General features: G+C 58.6%; 1 protein-coding gene across 2 annotated transcripts; it reads left to right on the top strand.

Annotated features, from left to right (window-relative positions):
- The first annotated feature begins 162 nt into the window (after positions 1-162).
- MMAB (metabolism of cobalamin associated B) lies at positions 163-9,662 on the top strand. 2 transcript variants are annotated; one of them, XM_081114182.1, is made up of 10 exons: positions 163-360; positions 1,485-1,546; positions 1,739-1,832; positions 4,495-4,552; positions 5,180-5,252; positions 5,473-5,570; positions 5,831-5,895; positions 6,159-6,218; positions 7,495-8,124; positions 9,330-9,662. In XM_081114182.1, the coding sequence occupies exons 1-9, from the start codon at positions 245-247 to the stop codon at positions 7,586-7,588; spliced, it is 720 nt and encodes a 239-aa protein (XP_080970308.1). In that variant the 5' UTR covers positions 163-244; the 3' UTR covers positions 7,589-8,124; positions 9,330-9,662. The 2 variants fall into 2 exon arrangements, with proteins under 2 accessions (XP_080970308.1, XP_080970307.1); XM_081114181.1 differs by lacking the exon at positions 7,495-8,124 and having other exon boundaries at positions 201-360; positions 9,330-9,637.
- The last annotated feature ends 6,712 nt before the right edge of the window (positions 9,663-16,374 follow it).

Genomic DNA, 16,374 nt, shown 5'->3' with positions numbered 1-16,374 from the left:
TCAGCCAATCGGAGCGCGCGAGCATTGGCCAATAGGTGTTGTCTACCAAGACGTCACGGGTTTCCCCGCCCAGCTCCTCCCGCGAACCAATAGGAAACGAGATCCTGGGAGTGTCCCGCCCTGGGCCGAGAGCCACGGACCAATGGAAATAGAGGCTGAGCAGTGGCGCGGCGGGCGGTAGGTGGAGTAACCCCGGGACCTGGACGGGAGCCTGGCGGGCTCAACCCCGACGAGCGGCTTGGGCATGGCTGTGTGGGTTTGGGGGGGCCGCCTTGGCCTCCGCGGGTGCCTCGCGGCCGGCAGACTACTTTGTCCCCGTTTCCAGAGCCGCGGTTCCCCGGGCGTAGAAGACGGGGACAGGTAAGTGCCTGGCTGGGAAGGTACCCGACACCCAGAACTGTCGTCGCATAGTGACGTCACACGGCTGTGACGTCCTGCCGGGTGAGTCCTCTTTCCTGACGTCACCACGGCGATGTAGGCACCGTGGGAGCCAGAGAACAAGGTTTCTTTGCACAAGAAAACTGCACGAAGCTCAGGGCAGGACATGTCCCTTGTGGGCCGGGAGGCCGTCCCGCCTGGCTCCACGGCCAGGAGGGCCTCCATTCAGTGTGCACCGACCCCCAAAGCAGCTTATACTTTCAGACCCAGAGGCGCACTGCGCGATGGAAGCATGGCTGTCATCTAGACCTTGAAACCCGCACCCCTTCCCGGGCCTGGGAACGGAGAGTGCCATGATTAATAACGCAGCCAGATGTTACTCCTAGATCCAGTGTCTTAACCTTTGAAAAACCTTGCAATGTCCTATTTTAGTGTTGAAGCCTGTATTAAAGGTGTTATGTGGCTATTTGGAAATGCCAGTTTTTAACCTTGTTTTGGCAATTTTTTATTTCTGAGGATCTTGAAGTTTCATAGAGAGGACGTGGTCCATGTTTCTCACCCACTCCCCCCCCTCCCCCCCAAGAGGCCCTGACTTGGTAGAGTAGAGGGTACAGTTTGGGGTCTGGAGTAAGATGGCCTTGGGCCTGAGTCCCAGCCCTCCCCTCCTGGGTAACCTAGGAAGGAGGGTCTCGTCTTGTGAGCCACAGTTCATAGTAAAATGGTCATGGGTAGTGCCTACCGTTGGAGCTGTGGGAAGACCCCAGGGACAATTTCATGGTATAATGCTGGCAATCCCTTCTGCACAGTGCAGGGGCTGTGGAAAGGTGATTGATACGTTATTTCAGTGAGTATTTATTGAGCTTCTGCATTGAAAAATATACTACATCAGCTACTCTGCAGACATGGATGTGGGCAAGACACAGAACCTGCCACAAGGGCTTCCAGCTAAGAGGGATATGGAGGGGAATGATGTCAACGAGCGTTAAGCATGAGGGGGTGAGTGCTGCCTCGGAGGCCATGAGCAGCAAGCTGGGACCCACCGAGGGAGGTGCCCCGCGTGGAAGCCACCCCCACTCACCACCTCTTGATGTCTGTTTTCTCATTAGGCCACAGCCTCCCTCGAAGACACCCAAGATCCCCAAGATTTACACCAAAACAGGAGACAAAGGTACGGTGGGGAAGGTGAAAAATGCAGAGACACGGCAGGCTCCATTTTAAAGTTCTTCCAAATTCTTTGCAGCCATTAAAAAGTGTGTGGTGCCCTGGCTCAGTTATTACACTTGAAATAGACATTTTTCTAAAAAGTGCATATCGGCGAAAAAATCTTAGTTTTGGCAGCTGAACATTTTTCCCCCCACAGGGTTTTCTAGCACCTTCACTGGAGAAAGGAGGCCCAAAGACGACCAGGTGTTCGAAGCCTTGGGAACTACAGATGAATTAAGTTCAGCCATTGGGTAAGGGAGAGGGACTTGGCCTGGAGGCGGAGTTTGAGTTGGGCAGCAGTACAGGTGATTCACACGAAGCCTGTGCAACTGCTGGCTAGTCTGGAGGTTGCCACACCTTGACGAGCCTGCCTCCGCCTGGAAGCACAGGCGCATCTGGCCAGCGCCACAGGCTGCCGGCTGCAGCGCCTTCCCTCTGTCCCACGCCACGGGAAGCTGCCCTGCCTGCTGCCCCTGGCTCCCTCACTCTTTCCGTGAGGACGTGTGTGCTGTTGAGGCGCACATGTTAAGTGAAAGAAGTGAGTTGAGCCCAGTATACAGCGCGTCAGATGTGGTCCCTTTGGTGAGCGTATAGACAGCCAGGGTTTAGAGGTGAACTCAGGGAGTTAGTCAGGATTAGCCAGGTCATGCTGTGATAACAGCAACCCCCAAACCCCATGATTTACAGCACCAAAGTGTATTCCGTGCTCTCCCATCAAGCCCATCACAGGCTGGGCGTGTTTCTGTTCTACAAGATGCCACTCTGGGACCTGGGCTGGCGGGACAGCCTCTGTCCAGGACAGCACCAGGCGTTGTGGCAGAGGGAACAGGGATCACGCTAAAGCTCACACTGGCTCGGAAGTGACACATCACTTCTGCTCGCATTTCTCTGGCCAGAGCCAGTCACGTGGACATGCCTGACTGCAGTGCGGTGGGAGGGGCAGCACGTATTTGATGATGGTTGTCCAGTCCAGCTGCTGACAGGGTGAGGGGCACTTGTCACACGTGCTGGTTCAGGAGCTCTGTGGGTGACGGTCATGGGAACCACACAGACCTGGCTTCAGATTCTCTACGTCTGCTGACTGGCTGTGTTGCTTCAGGCAAATCACCTGGCCTCTCTGAGCCTCAGTCTCCTGTTCTGTCCAATGATCATAGTAATGGCTGCCATCTCATTAGGTTCTGGTCAGGATTGAATAAGATAATTCCATGCTCACCCTAAGACAGTGCCTGGTGCAAGTAATAGCAATGCCAGCGGGTATTTTTATTAAAACTTCCCTGTTTGTGGCTTCCATTTCTCAAGGATGGGCCTGACCAGGTGAGACCTTTGGGACAGATAATGGGAGGTGTAGGTGGTCTTCCAGGAGGGTAGAGAAGGCAGACCCCTTGGTGTGGGGGGCGGTGGAGGAGCAGGCAGACACAAGATGATGTGGGCAGAGGGGAGGGAAGGCGAATCCTAGCATCAGTTACTTAGAATCAGCAAATGGCAAGCCCTCACTTTCGGGTGATGTGGGGCAGGAGACTGGCGAAGCCTCGTGTGGAAGCTCCCTGTGTCAGCTAGTAACTGAGCACCTCTGTGTGCCAGGCGCTGCTGAGCAGGGAGCCCCGGCCCTGCTTCGTGGGGCTCTCAGTCTGGTGGGGCAGGGGTGGGGCAAGACAGACACCAAAGGGGCGACCACAAGTGGTGGGAGCTGGGATGGGCTGAGCACCGAGGAGGGGCCTACAGCTGGCCGACATCCGGAGAACACCCTCGGGGAGCACCTGCCACGTGCCAGGCATGAGGCAATGCTGTGCTGAACAGAAGGCGTCCCAGCCCGGCTCGCCCCTCCGTGCACCCAGCGGGGAGGACCAGCCTAGACTGCTGATTACACGTGTGCTTGGTTCTAAGGGGAAGCGGGCTAGGGAGATGCCCCGGTGGTCCTGCTTGCCCTCCCAAAGCCATTCTCTTCGCCTCTGTGCCCGGGCGAGGCTGACCTTTATCACCTGCTGGTGGTTTCATGCTGCTTCCTTTGTCCTCTGGCTTTCAGGTGGGCCCGGCCAGTGGGAGGCACCGCGGGAGCCGTGAGGGGTCGAGAGGTGCGGGTGTTGCCCGGCTCCCGGCTGCAGGTGGCTCTGGCGGTAGCTGGCCTCCCGCCTACTCTCTCTCCCGCTGTGTGGCTCCTGGTGGCAGCCCCCACCGAGGAGCAGCTCTCCCCAGGCTCCAGGGCACCTTTGACCCTCCCTGGGCCCCTCAGGCTTCGGCTCTTGCCGATCTTTGCCTCTGTTAGCAGTTTCCATAACTCGTCCCATGCTGTTAGCCGCTCCTTTGCACAGCTTTTCCCTGGGAACCCTTCGGAAGCACCACTGTCTGTCCCCTGCCAGGACCCTGACGGCACAGAAGGGGAGGGCAGAGTCCGAGGGAGGCCAGTGCCTGACCTGCCCTGGGCACCTTCCTTCCCCGACCCGCTCCTTCCCAGGAAACTCCTATTCGGCCTTTAAAGTCCCACCTGCAGCATCGCGTCCTCCGGGAAGCCCTCCTGAGCCCTAGCCAAGGCCAGGTTTTCCAGGAATCAAGCCCTTTCCTTCAGAGCACTGCCTCAGTTTGCAAGTTCACCTTCAGTCATGCGACAGTCAGTCCATGTCTGCCCCTCCTGCTGCATAGAGCTCACCATGGCATCGCCTGGACCTGGCCAGAGTAGGCACTGAACAGGCATTGTTGACTGGATGAGTCATTAGTATAAGAAAAGGCGTTTTGAGAAACAAATACCCTTAACCAAGTGGAAGGTTATGAGGTTCTTATTGCCAGCAAGAAATAACACCAAGGCTATTATAGCCAAGTTAGCTGAATGGCCCGTCACCTGAGAACCATGGTCTTACAGCAAAGCAGGGCCTGGGGATGTTATGTTAGAGGCAGATTCTTTTTCCTTTTCCCTCATAGGTTTGCTATGGAATTAATTGCAGAAAAGGGCCACCCATTTGCTGAGGAGCTTGAGAAAGTGAGTAACATTTTTTGTTTACCCCTGAGGCCTGGTGACTGTAACTGGATTTGGCATTTGATCATCGCTTCCTCTCTGTGTCACCTGGGACAGTCACTTCCTCTGAGCCTCAGTTTCTCCATCTGTAAAATGGGGGCACCCAGATAATCCTCCCTCCCAGGCTCCAAGAGAAGGAAATGTAAAGCGTTGTCCCTGGTCTCTGCCCACCAGGGACATTTGACAATGTCTGGAGACATGGTTGGTTGTCCCAGCTGGAGGCGGAGGTCCTGGCATCTAGTGGGTGGAGGCCTGGAATGCCACATGCAGCCTGCAGTGCACATGACAGCCCCCAAAATAAACCGCCCAGGATCGGGGCGAGGAGATTCTTCTTGGCCGTCACTGGGCACTCAATGCTTATTGTCTTCCTGACCCAGCTGTCCCCACGGGAGCCAGGTCTCCTCTCCACGGGGCTGGCGTCCAGCACGCTGAAAGTGCAGGCAGTTTGCTAATTAGCCTTTCAGTGCTGCTGATTAAAGCTCTGACAACTCCCACCAGGCCAGCCGCATGCCTTGCTGTCAGGTGGCACCTTTGCACGGGGAGCCAGGAGCCACAACAGATCTTCACTGGCACCTTCTGTTGCTTCCCCAGATCCAGTGCTCCCTGCAGGACGTTGGCTCCGCCCTGGCGACACCCCGCTCCTCGGCCCGGGAGGCTCACTTAAGTAATTCGCTCTCTGAGCCGCGTGTGTACTGGGAGGGTCCTGCGGGGGTTGGACTGAGGGGGGACTCTCCTGGGTGTCTCGTGGGACCCCATCAGCCTGGCCCGCAGACCCTGAGAGGGTCGTGGGAGTGGTTTGGAAGGCACCGGGCGGAAGGGCACCGGGCGGTTTCCTCGATGCTCGCGGTTTCCTCATGGCCGTGTCCTACTCCTTGGCTCCTCAGGACGCACCACATTTGAGTCAGGGCGCGTCCTGGAGCTGGAGCAGTGGATCGACAAGTACTCCGGCCAGCTCCCCCCTCTCACGGCTTTCATTCTGCCTGTAGGTACTGGGCAGCCTCCACCTGGGGTGTCTGCAGGCCACGTCCCCCTCTCCAATATTTTACAGTGACAGAGCTGCCCTCCACGTCCCCTGCCCTCCCAGCCCTGTCCTCTCTGAAGGGGTGCCCAGGGCTGTGCCCCGGCGGGGCCCTCTGCATGCAGAACACTGCGTGCTGGGGCAGGGCCCACCCTCGGTGTGAGGACCTCTCTGTCTTACCCGCCCGCCCCTCCCTCCACCCAACGCCTGCTTTCTCCTTCCAGTCGGGTGGCAAGAGCAGCGCTGCACTGCACTTCTGTCGGGCCGTGTGCCGCCGGGCTGAGAGACGGTGAGGGCCTGGGCAGAGGGGGCCGGAGGCAGGCGGGGGGATCACCTCCGTGTCGTCCAGCCACCACAGCAGACCTCCTGGTCTGCCCATCGTTGGTGGTCAGCAGACAGCGGCCCACTGTCTAGAATGTCCACGTAGACCGGCAAGGACCCCAGGTCACGCTGTGGTGGCCGTGACTGCTGGCGGGGACGGAGCCCTGGGCCCTGCAGTGGCTGATCCTGTGACGTTGATCCCGTGTGACTCAGTGACTCCTCCCTTTCCAGCGTGGCGCCTCTTGTCCAGACGGGTGAGACGGATGCAAACGTGGCCAAGTTCTTAAACAGGTACTTACCTGGAAACTGGAGATCTCTGACAAACGCGACATGGTGGGAAGTAGCAACAACGGAACGGGCCTCACTCATTCACTTCACATTCAGTGAGGGCGTCTGTGCCCAGCACTGAGCCGGGCACGGGCTGCAGCAGAGAGCAAGGCGGTGCCATCCCTGTCCCCAGTGAGGTGAAGGCCTTGTGGGAGAAGCTGCTATAACGACCAGCGAAGAAGAACATCGGAACGAATGGACGGTGCTGTGACAAGGGGCCTGCTTTGAGGCTGGTAACCAGGGAGACGGTGACAGGCGTCATGGTGGGGCCCAGGCAGGAGAGAGACCTCACAGCCGGCCTTCCCCTGGTGAGGCCCCTGGGCAGTGTGAGCGGAGGACATCTCCAGGCAAAGCGAGCTCAGGACCGTCCGGCTTAGGGCCCCCGCACAGGGCCCGAATCGCTGGCTGGGCCACAGCTGGCCCAAGGCCTTCTCCACTGGGTTCTCCTTCAGCATTGGCTCGTGCAGTTCTAGTGTGGGCAAGGCCAGGCCCAGGGGCAGGCCAAGCGCTGGGGACCCCTGGGAGCCATTCTGAGTGTCCAGAAAATGGCCTTAGCCAGGATCTGGAGTGGCCCCTTATTGTGGCCCACCCCTCCCACAGGGACATGGCCCAGGCTTTGATGGGTTCTGACCAACTCGTTTCCTCCTATGAGGGGAGAGGAATGTTGCATTCATGGGCACAGCAGCAACTCCTTGGGGGCGTTGGGGCGCTCTTGTCCCTGGAAAGGGACCAGAAATGAGGGGGGTCTGCCCTGGCACAGCCAGGAATGTGTGGGTTCTTTGTGCAGGTCCTCAGACCAGCAGTGTCTGCATCACCTGGCGTGGGTTAGACCTGCAGAACCCCAGGCCTGGCCAGCTCCCCCAAATGAGAATCTGCAGGTTGCCAGGTTTCCCAAGGACTCGTGTGCATGTTAGTTTGAGAGGCACTAGTCCTGGTCACTGGATGGTGCGGAAAGCAGTTGAGACTGGCCCAAGGTCACCAGCCTCTGAGGTTGGGCAGGGGTAGCGGCCTTGTCCCCTAGGAACCCCCCAGCCCTGGCGCCAGAGTCGGGCACGTGGCTCTCACGGATGCTGGCTCCCAGTGCCATCTGTCAGGCCCAGGTTGGCCGCTGCTCTTCGTCCCACCCGGTGCTGCCGGGGCACGTGACTGATTTCCTTCTTGAAGGCTAATATGGGAAGGACCCAGTTAGCATCGATTGCCCCTTTCAGATCATTCCGTCTGCTTCTCTCTGTCCCTCCAGACTCAGCGACTATCTCTTCACGCTAGCCAGGTACGCAGCCATGAAGGAGGGGAAGCAAGAGAAAATATACAAGAAAAGTGACCCGTCGGACTGAACCCGAGGCGCTTGGGAACAGTGGAAAGGGGAGCCTTGTGGACCCTCCGGGGTGGCCACCAGGGAAGAGGAGTTTGCCTTGTCCTGGTTCCCGAAGGCCTCGCCTCAGGGCTGGACCAGGGTCTTTTGTCCGCGCTCAGCTGCCTCCAGACCCCATGCCACTTCCCTCGGGCAGCGGCTGCTGGAGAAATCTGCCCGCCAGGCTCTCCTTGGTCTTCTCGGGACTGGGTTCACCTGCAGAAAGGAGGGCGAAGTGATTGCTGTAATGAGAAGGACGCCCAGAAAAGAATAAAAGTGGGAAAGGCTTGAACCGAGTGTGTGTGAGAGAGAGGGAGGGAAGAAGCGAGCATGAGAGAGCCCTTCCACGTCAACTCCGTCAACTCCGCACGTCCAAGGACTGGGAGAGGCCCCAGAGGCCCCTGGGGTGTCCCTGACTTACTGTGCCCATTTGTAAAGGGGAGGCAGACGGTGGAAGCGGAGTCGCCGGGAGCCACCGGCACCGCCTCCGTCAGGGGAAGGGCCGCGGCAGCGTGACAGGTGAGGCCTGGGAACCACTCCCCATGGGCCCCGTGTGCATGGCGGGTGCGGCCTGCAAAATGCTCTCCCAGGGGACCCTCCCCCACCCAGGGGTGAAGACTGGTGAGAGAAACGCTACCGCTTAAAGGAAGGCATCCTTCCCAGACAGATGGTGTCAAGGGCTGAGGGAACATTCCCAGCTCAAGACAGGAAGGCCTTCCGCTTCCAGGGAGGCCGGCAGGCGGGACGTGGCCCCTGATGCTGCGCTTGGCTGGTGTATGCTCAGATCCAGGCGTGGCTGTGCTTATTTCACCTGTCACCGCCACTCCCTCCCGCCGTGAAACGAGGCCGCCAGCGCCAGCTGTGTCCTTGGGAAGGGGATGCGATGGAGGGCGGGCAGGCAGCCTGGGCCCCTGCGGAGTCCACGCTGCTAACGGCAGGAAATGGCTTGAGAGGGCAGGCTCGGCGGCTGAGGTGCCTGTGAACTCCATCCAGGGATCACGCGGGCTGAGCGCCTGCTTAGCCTGAGGCACCAGGAGGCTGGAGGCTGGAGGCTGGCCACAGCCGGCATGTCCGCCAGCATCCACACCGTCTGCTTTCATTACCACCTCGCTGGGAATTTTGCTGGAGGAACAGGCACAAGTCCCTCCTGAGTCCTTTGTTCCCAGCAGGCTTCAGGGGCCCCTTAGGGCGGGCAGAGCTGCTGAGGTGCCCGTGACCGCCTGGTTCCCCCTGGGCCAGGGCGAGCGCCGGGCTGGTGCGCAGCGGGCTCAGTGTGGGTGACCGGCTGGAGCAGTGGAAGCAGCAGCCTTTCCGGAGGGCGGTGCGAGCTGCACTGGGGCTGCGCCCGGGGGTTTGCTCCAAGAGCTGCAGCCACCGGCTCCATGCCCTCAGCCTGCCGGCTCCTCAAGGTCTCCCGGGAGGAGCAGGACACGGAGCAGAGCCACAGTCCCGACCCGCTCCTAGCCTCGGTGAAGGCCACGGCGGACAGAGAAGCTCCTGGGGAAATGCAGCCTCCTCATGGGAAGCTCTTGGGAGCAAGGCATGTGCCTGTCACCAAGTCCTGGGAGGGACTGTCCCAGGCCAGATGTAACCCAGGCTCCCAGCCCCCACCCCCACCCCGCCCGCAAGCAAGCGTTCCCTGAGAGACAGCCCGGGCGCAGGGCGGACTTGGCATCTTGAGGGTGTGCCCTGTGCCACCAACAGGAATCTGCTTTCCTCTGCAGTGCCCGACGCAGCCACCCTGGAGCCCGGGGCAAGAGGCAGAGTGTGCACCCCATGCCCGCTTGCCGAGGTAGCCCCTGTCTAGAACCCGGTCGGACAGGCATGCGAGCTCCACATGAAGCACACGACCCTCCTCTAAAGCCCCAGGCGCCCGCCTGCACCACTGTCGGCCCTCACGCATGACCCCCAGCGCCCAGCCTGGCAGGGTGGGGAGAGGAATGCACGCTTTACCTCAAGCTGCTGCCTTGTGGATCGGGGTTCTTGTTTTTGCATAATTGTGATTCTTAAAAGACTGTTTGAAAAAAATAAAAAACTAGATAAGTAAAAAGACTTTGAAAATATTACCTGGATTACTGGAGTTTTGGGCGCTCCCATACATTCTGCACCCAGGAAGGTGCCTCGCCGGCTCACCCAGCTCAGGTCAGCTCTCGGGACGCCAGAGATGAGCTGGTGGTTGGGCATCCCCTCGGGCGAACCCGCCATATTGATGGTGCCGGCCACTGCACGCCCGGCCCCGAGCTGCACAGACTTCATCTCACGCCCTCAGCACCCCCATCTCCACAGACTTCCTCTCCTCACACCCTCAGCACCCCCATCTCCACAGACTTCCTCTCCTCACACCCTCAGCACCCCCATCTCCACAGACTTCCTCTCCTCACGCCCTCAGCACCCCCAGCTCCACAGACTTCCTCTCCTCACACCCCACGCACCCCCATCTCCACAGACTTCCTCTCCTCACGCCCTCAGCACCCCCATCTCCACAGACTTCCTCTCCTCACGCCCTCAGCAAACCCATCTCCACAGACTTCCTCTCCTCACGCCCTCAGCACCCCCATCTCCACAGACTTCCTCTCCTCACGCCCTCAGCAAACCCATCTCCAGAGACTTCCTCTCCTCACACCCCACGCACCCCCATCTCCACAGACTCCCTCTCCTCACGCCCTCAGCACCCCCATCTCCACAGACTTCCTCTCCTCACGCCCTCAGCACCCCCATCTCCACAGACTTCCTCTCCTCACGCCCTCAGCAAACCCATCTCCACAGACTTCCTCTCCTCACGCCCTCAGCACCCCCATCTCCACAGACTTCCTCTCCTCACGCCCTCAGCAAACCCATCTCCAGAGACTTCCTCTCCTCACACCCCACGCACCCCCATCTCCACAGACTTCCTCTCCTCATGCCCTCAGCACCCCCATCTCCACAGACTCCCTCTCCTCACACCCCACGCACCCCCATCTCCAGAGACTTCCTCTCCTCACACCCCACGCACCCCCATCTCCACAGACTTCCTCTCCTCACACCCACAGCACCCCCATCTCCACAGACTTCCTCTCCTCACACCCCACGCACCCCCATCTCCACAGACTTCCTCTCCTCACGCCCTCAGCACCCCCATCTCCACAGACTTCCTCTCCTCACACCCTCAGCACCCCCATCTCCACAGACTTCCTCTCCTCACGCCCTCAGCACCCCCATCTCCACAGACTTCCTCTCCTCACGCCCACAGCACCCCCATCTCCACAGACTTCCTCTCCTCACACCCCACGCACCCCCATCTCCACAGACTTCCTCTCCTCACGCCCACAGCACCCCCATCTCCACAGACTTCCTCTCCTCACACCCCACGCACCCCCATCTCCACAGACTTCCTCTCCTCACGCCCTCAGCACCCCCATCTCCACAGACTTCCTCTCCTCACGCCCACAGCACCCCCATCTCCACAGACTTCCTCTCCTCTCACGCCCTCAGCACCCCCATCTCCACAGACTTCCTCTCCTCACACCCCACGCACCCCCATCTCCACAGACTTCCTCTCCTCACACCCACAGCACCCCCATCTCCACAGACTTCCTCTCCTCTCACGCCCTCAGCACCCCCATCTCCACAGACTTCCTCTCCTCACGCCCTCAGCACCCCCATCTCCACAGTCATCCTCTCCTCACGCCCTCAGCACCCCCATCTCCACAGGCTTCCTCTCCTCACGCCCTCAGCACCCCCATCTCCACAGACTTCCTCTCCTCACGCCCTCAGCACCCCCATCTCCACAGACTCCCTCTCCTCACGCCCTCCGCACCCCCATCTCCACAGACTTCCTCTCCTCACGCCCTCCGCACCCCCATCTCCACAGACTTCCTCTCCTCACGCCCTCCGCACCCCCGAGGGAGCAGTGTGTGCTCTGCTTTGCGGGTGAGGAGACAGGCTCACAGGAGCCCACTACTCTCAGGGAGTCAGCCCCGAAGTGCGGGCCAGGAAGTGGCCTGTGCCCCCCAGCCCCGCGCTCCTGTCCGCCAGCCGCCGCTTGGCAGTCGCTGTCACCACGCCTGGGCCTGGGCCGAGAACAGTGTCAGGCACTCGTGGGCTCTGCTGCCTCACTTCAGCTGCTTCCCCTTCACGGATACTCCATGGCCACTGCGAATGCGCATTTTTCACCGTGTGATTTTCGCAGCCCGAACTTGTAACCCGTCCCAGTGACAAACGTCCCGGGTCTGAGCCCCCTCGGCCGCAGTGTCACCCTCGCCTCTCCCCACACCCTCCCGACAGCCCATCCAGGGTCTGGTCGCTCGGTCACCGTTTTCACGACTGAACCTTTAAGAATCCAGGCGCATTTCAGTTGAATTGAATGCAATTCTTTGTGTCATAAATTCTGCACGGATGCTCCATACGTCAGTGCCTGGGGCTGTGGCCCACCCCTCCCTGCAGACCAGGCCCGGAATCTCCCCGGCAATGCGCCCCGGCCGGTCTGATCCTCTTCATCCGGGGCCGGACCGCCTCTGCAGCCCAGCGGGTGGCTGTCCTCCGCCTGGGCCTGTTGCTTTTCTTCTCTGGGAGCCCCTCACGGAAGGCGGTGCTCAGCCCAGGCAGAGGCAGGGGACGGGCAGGTTGGGGCGCCCAGGAACCTTGGGGATGTCCTGAGACGGCAGGAGATCTCGTGTACTCAGAAGGACGCACCATTTAAAATTTATGAATTATACCTGGAATTTTCCATTTAATATTTTTGGACCGTGGTTGACCATGGGTAACTGAAACCATGGAAAGCAAAACCAAGATTGGGGGGCCAGGGGGGCTGTTGTAATATCTACCCGACAGGACCACTGGGGAGTTTAATGCGGCGATACTCCCTCTTGGGGAGTTTAAAAGGACTTAGCACCCCCCCCCCCAACCCCGGCGTATGTGAGCTGCTATTATTATTATCATTATTACTATTGGAATTCAAGTTCTGGCCTGCCACTTCTTACTGAGTCACCTTGAATGAGCTGTTCAACCACTCTGAGCCCCAATCCTCACCTTTGTAACGGGATGATTCCTGCTTCCAGGGGTTCAGGGGTAAGTCCATAGGCCTGGCACAGGGAGCAGCTAAAAAAAAAAGAAAAGAAAAGTAGCTATTGGTGTTGAATCACGTTATCCTTTCCAAAGCACTTTCTAACAGCTCAGGCCGGCGAAGCCCGGAGCACCACTGAGCAGCGTCTCGGTGCGGATAGACTTGCTGAGGGCAGGAAGGGGGTCTGGCCTCCAGGGGGTCTGGTCCCCGTCAGACAGGGGACTGGCTCTAGAAACACCATCCCAAAGTGAAGGAAGAGCTGATGGTCACAGAGCAATGACAGCCAAAAGCGATTTCAGTGATCATTGCCCCATTTTACAGATGAGGGAACTGAGGCCGAGAGAGGAGAATTTAGTAAGTAAATGTTGATAATGGCCACAATTTGACCACTGCGTGTGTCCAGGCATGTTGCTAAGCAGCTCACATGCAATAGTAGTTCATTTTACTCTTTCAAAAACCCAGGAAGGTGGTACTAGTACTATCATCCCTAACTTACAGATGAGGAAGCTGAGGCCCAGAGAAGATAAATGACTTTCTCCAGGTCACACATGGCTAGGAGGTGGAGCGAGGTTTTAAATCGGGCTCTACTCCTCCAAACCCCAGGACTAGCATTTACTCAACACTTAGCTACACGCTCAGCTGTACCCCTTGGCTGGGTTTTTATGTCTTCTTAGTTCTCAGAACCCTATGCAGTATGTGTGGCTGCTCTCCCCATTTCACAGGGGAAGAAACTGGGGTTCAGAGGGGTGAAGCCACTTGCTCAGAATCACGCAGTGCCCTCTGGGAGGAGGAGGAGGATGACGCTTATAATAATGAGCTGGCATGTATTGAACTCTTCTATGTGCAGAGCTCTTTAAACCGTATCACCATGGCAACCCGAGGGCAACCTCCATGTGCACTTAGCACTGATCCCACAGCAGCCCCATCCGGTGGATATTAGAGTCTTTGTTTCAGATGCAGAAACGGATGTTCAGGGAGACGGCACCTTGGTCAGTGTCGCACAGCAAGAGGCCAAACTAGGATTTGAGCTTGGATCTGTCTTAGCTCCACAGTGAGGCAGACTGCTCGAGGCCTCCCCGTGGGCAGCAGCAGAGCCAGGACAAGGACCCCATCCTCAGATGGGGGGCATCTTGGGACAGTGGTGATGAGGCAGGTGGGGAGAGAGTGCCATGAACTGCAAGCGGCCTCTCGGGGAAGGGGGGGAAGCCGCACCAGTTGAGGGGACACAGGGCGAAGGCAGCCTGGGGAACTGATTCAATGGCAGAAAGGCGTCCAGCTGACCCAGGACCTGGGGGTGGCTGGGGCCTCCCCCCCCACACACACACCGGATGCTCGCCAGGCCCGAATCCTCAGCGAGCAGGTGCCTTTATTACGATCACCTTGGAAGGTCGAGCAGACATCCGAGACATATGTTGCTAAGGGTCGTTTGTTCTTGTTTATAAAATTTATGGCTTCACCTCGATTACACGCTGTCAGAACGGGAAGGATTGGCCCCAAAGTCTCTTGCCGCATGACTGCCTCCGACGTGCGCGCATCTGTTCCCTCCGTAGGGGCTGTAGAGGGAAATGAGGCTGCCGATAACTCACAAGCTCGCTGCCGTCACAGGTGTGGGCAGCCGGCCTCGAGAACAGGCGCCCATGGGAACGGGGGTCAGGGTGCGGCCGTGGCCATGCGGGGTGGCGTTGGTGTCCTGCCCCCGCCTGCAAATGGCCTGCCAGGGGCCTTCCGGGGAGGGGGAGAGGAGGGCTTGATTCTGGTGGCCCCGGATCCCGCGCAGAACCAGGCCGCTGGAGGGAGTGCCCAGCCCGCGCTCTCCGCTGTGGGGGCCTGGACACAGGTAGGACTTTCAGGAGGGCAGCTTGGCAATGCCGACAGAAGTCCTAGAAATGTGCACCCAGGGCCCGCATTCCACGGCTGAGCATGTCTCGGAGGAAGTAAGTCAGCGAGGTCGGGGAGCCTTGGGGATTTCATTTTATTTTTTCGGTTCAGTGCTGCTCATTGCAGTGAACACTTGGAAGCTAACGCCCCACAGCAGGGAGCTAATTATTCAGTATTTGAAATATTTAACAATAAGGGATTCTACAAAATGTTATACAGCTATTAAAATGATGGTGCGCATAGATCTATTACTATGGAAAATGGTTCACAATCTACCAAGTGAAAAGACAAACACCAAGTTATAAAATGGTACACATTGGATCCAAATCCTACGAAACAATGTACGTGTGTGTGTACGTGTGTTTTTATGTGTACGCGTGTGTGTATGTGTATACGTGTGTGTACATGTGTGTACGTGTGTGTACGTGCGTGTACGTGTGTGTAAGTGTGTGTATGTGTGTGTGTGTGTGTGTGTGTGTGTGTGTGTGTGTACACCACAGGAAAACCGCAGCAGCTGTTCTGTGTGTTAATAATGTCTGAGTCAGGGGATTCGGGGTGTTTTAGCTTTCATTTTGTTTGGATTTTCCTTTTTTTGTGTGTGTGTTTGTTTTAACAACGAGTTTGGGCTGGATTGACAAAGGCTCACATACGTAATAAACACGCACGACACAGAAAAGGGCCTGACGGGCTGGCGGTGCCCTGGCGTCCCCGGGGCTGTCTCTTGCTTCAATCGTGTTTGGACAGACCAGACCCCGGCTCCCCTTCGTCCAGCCTCCGACCACCCTCCAACCTCTTTTCCCGTCAGCACCTTCGGAACCACCTCCGCCTCCTCAGCTCCAAGACCAGCCAACGCTGGTTTTTTTTGTTGTGTTTTGTTTTATTTTTACCTTAAGTCCTTATTGCGGGACAACCAGGAGCTCCCAGACTCCTCAGAATTATGCCTCCCAGATGGTGGCTCCGTGCACCGCCCGGCCAGCCTGCCTCTGCGGCCTCCGCACCTGCCTCGCTCTGGGCTTCTACTTGGACCGCGATGATGTGGCTCCCCCCAAGATGAGCAGGGGACACTCAGGACGCCGTGGAAGCCGCCCTGGCCCTGGCCTTGGAGAGGAACCTGCACAGGTCCTGTTGGAGCTGCCGCCCTGGGCTCCACGCAGATCCTCAGCTCTGCGACCTCCTGCAGACCCGCTTCCGGGGAGAGGAGGCGACACCCATCAAGACGGGCTGCACCCGACTCACTGCGGGCGAGGCCTTTGGGGCCTGAAGCGGCCGGCCGGCCTGGCTCAGTGGCTGAGCTGACCTATGAACCAGGAGGCATATGCCATGACGCTCCTCATTGATGTTTCTATCTCCCTCTCCCTCTCCCTTCCTGTCTGAAGTAAATAAAAATATACTTTTAAGAAATGCTGCAGGGCCTTGTTAGCGAAGTGGGTGCAGCGTGTCTGCTTCCAGCAGACGTGGGAGAGGCGACGGGGCGGGCTGAGCAGCGTGTCCAGCGGGCTCTGTACAAGCCGCAGACCAGCCTGGGGCTTTGCCTAGAAGGCCTCCCCCTCCCAGCCCTCTCCTGCTGCCGGGCTGGGTGGGCCTCCGGAATGGACAGGGTGCGAATCTCGGCTCTCCGTGACCCGACTCTGGACCTTGGACAAGGGCTTACCGTCTGGACCTGCAGTTTTCCCAGCTATGAAGCGGGTTCCCTAACAGTGTGCCCTAGGCCCGGGTAAGCGCTCAGTGAGTGATCGAGCATCTCGTTGGATTATGCGCCCCCCCCCCGCACACCCCCCTCCCCCCCGCAAACAGTGAGCTCTCTGAGGGCAGGCGGCTTGCACATTCCTCCCGCCTGCACCCGCTCCCCA

This window comes from Myotis nattereri (assembly GCF_964212035.1).
Source record: "Myotis nattereri genome assembly, chromosome: 19".
Lineage (NCBI taxonomy): Eukaryota > Metazoa > Chordata > Mammalia > Chiroptera > Vespertilionidae > Myotis > Myotis nattereri.
This window is presented reverse-complemented; position numbering and strand designations above follow the sequence as displayed.

Excerpts from the sequence above, each read along its gene's own strand:
- MMAB (XM_081114181.1), top strand. The coding sequence starts at position 245 with ATGGCTGTGTGGGTTTGGGGGGGCCGCCTTGGCCTCCGCGGGTGCCTC. Across the intron at positions 361-1,484 it reads GGCGTAGAAGACGGGGACAG|GCCACAGCCTCCCTCGAAGA; the intron begins GTAAGTGCCTGG and ends TTTTCTCATTAG. Across the intron at positions 4,553-5,179 it reads TTGCTGAGGAGCTTGAGAAA|ATCCAGTGCTCCCTGCAGGA; the intron begins GTGAGTAACATT and ends TTGCTTCCCCAG.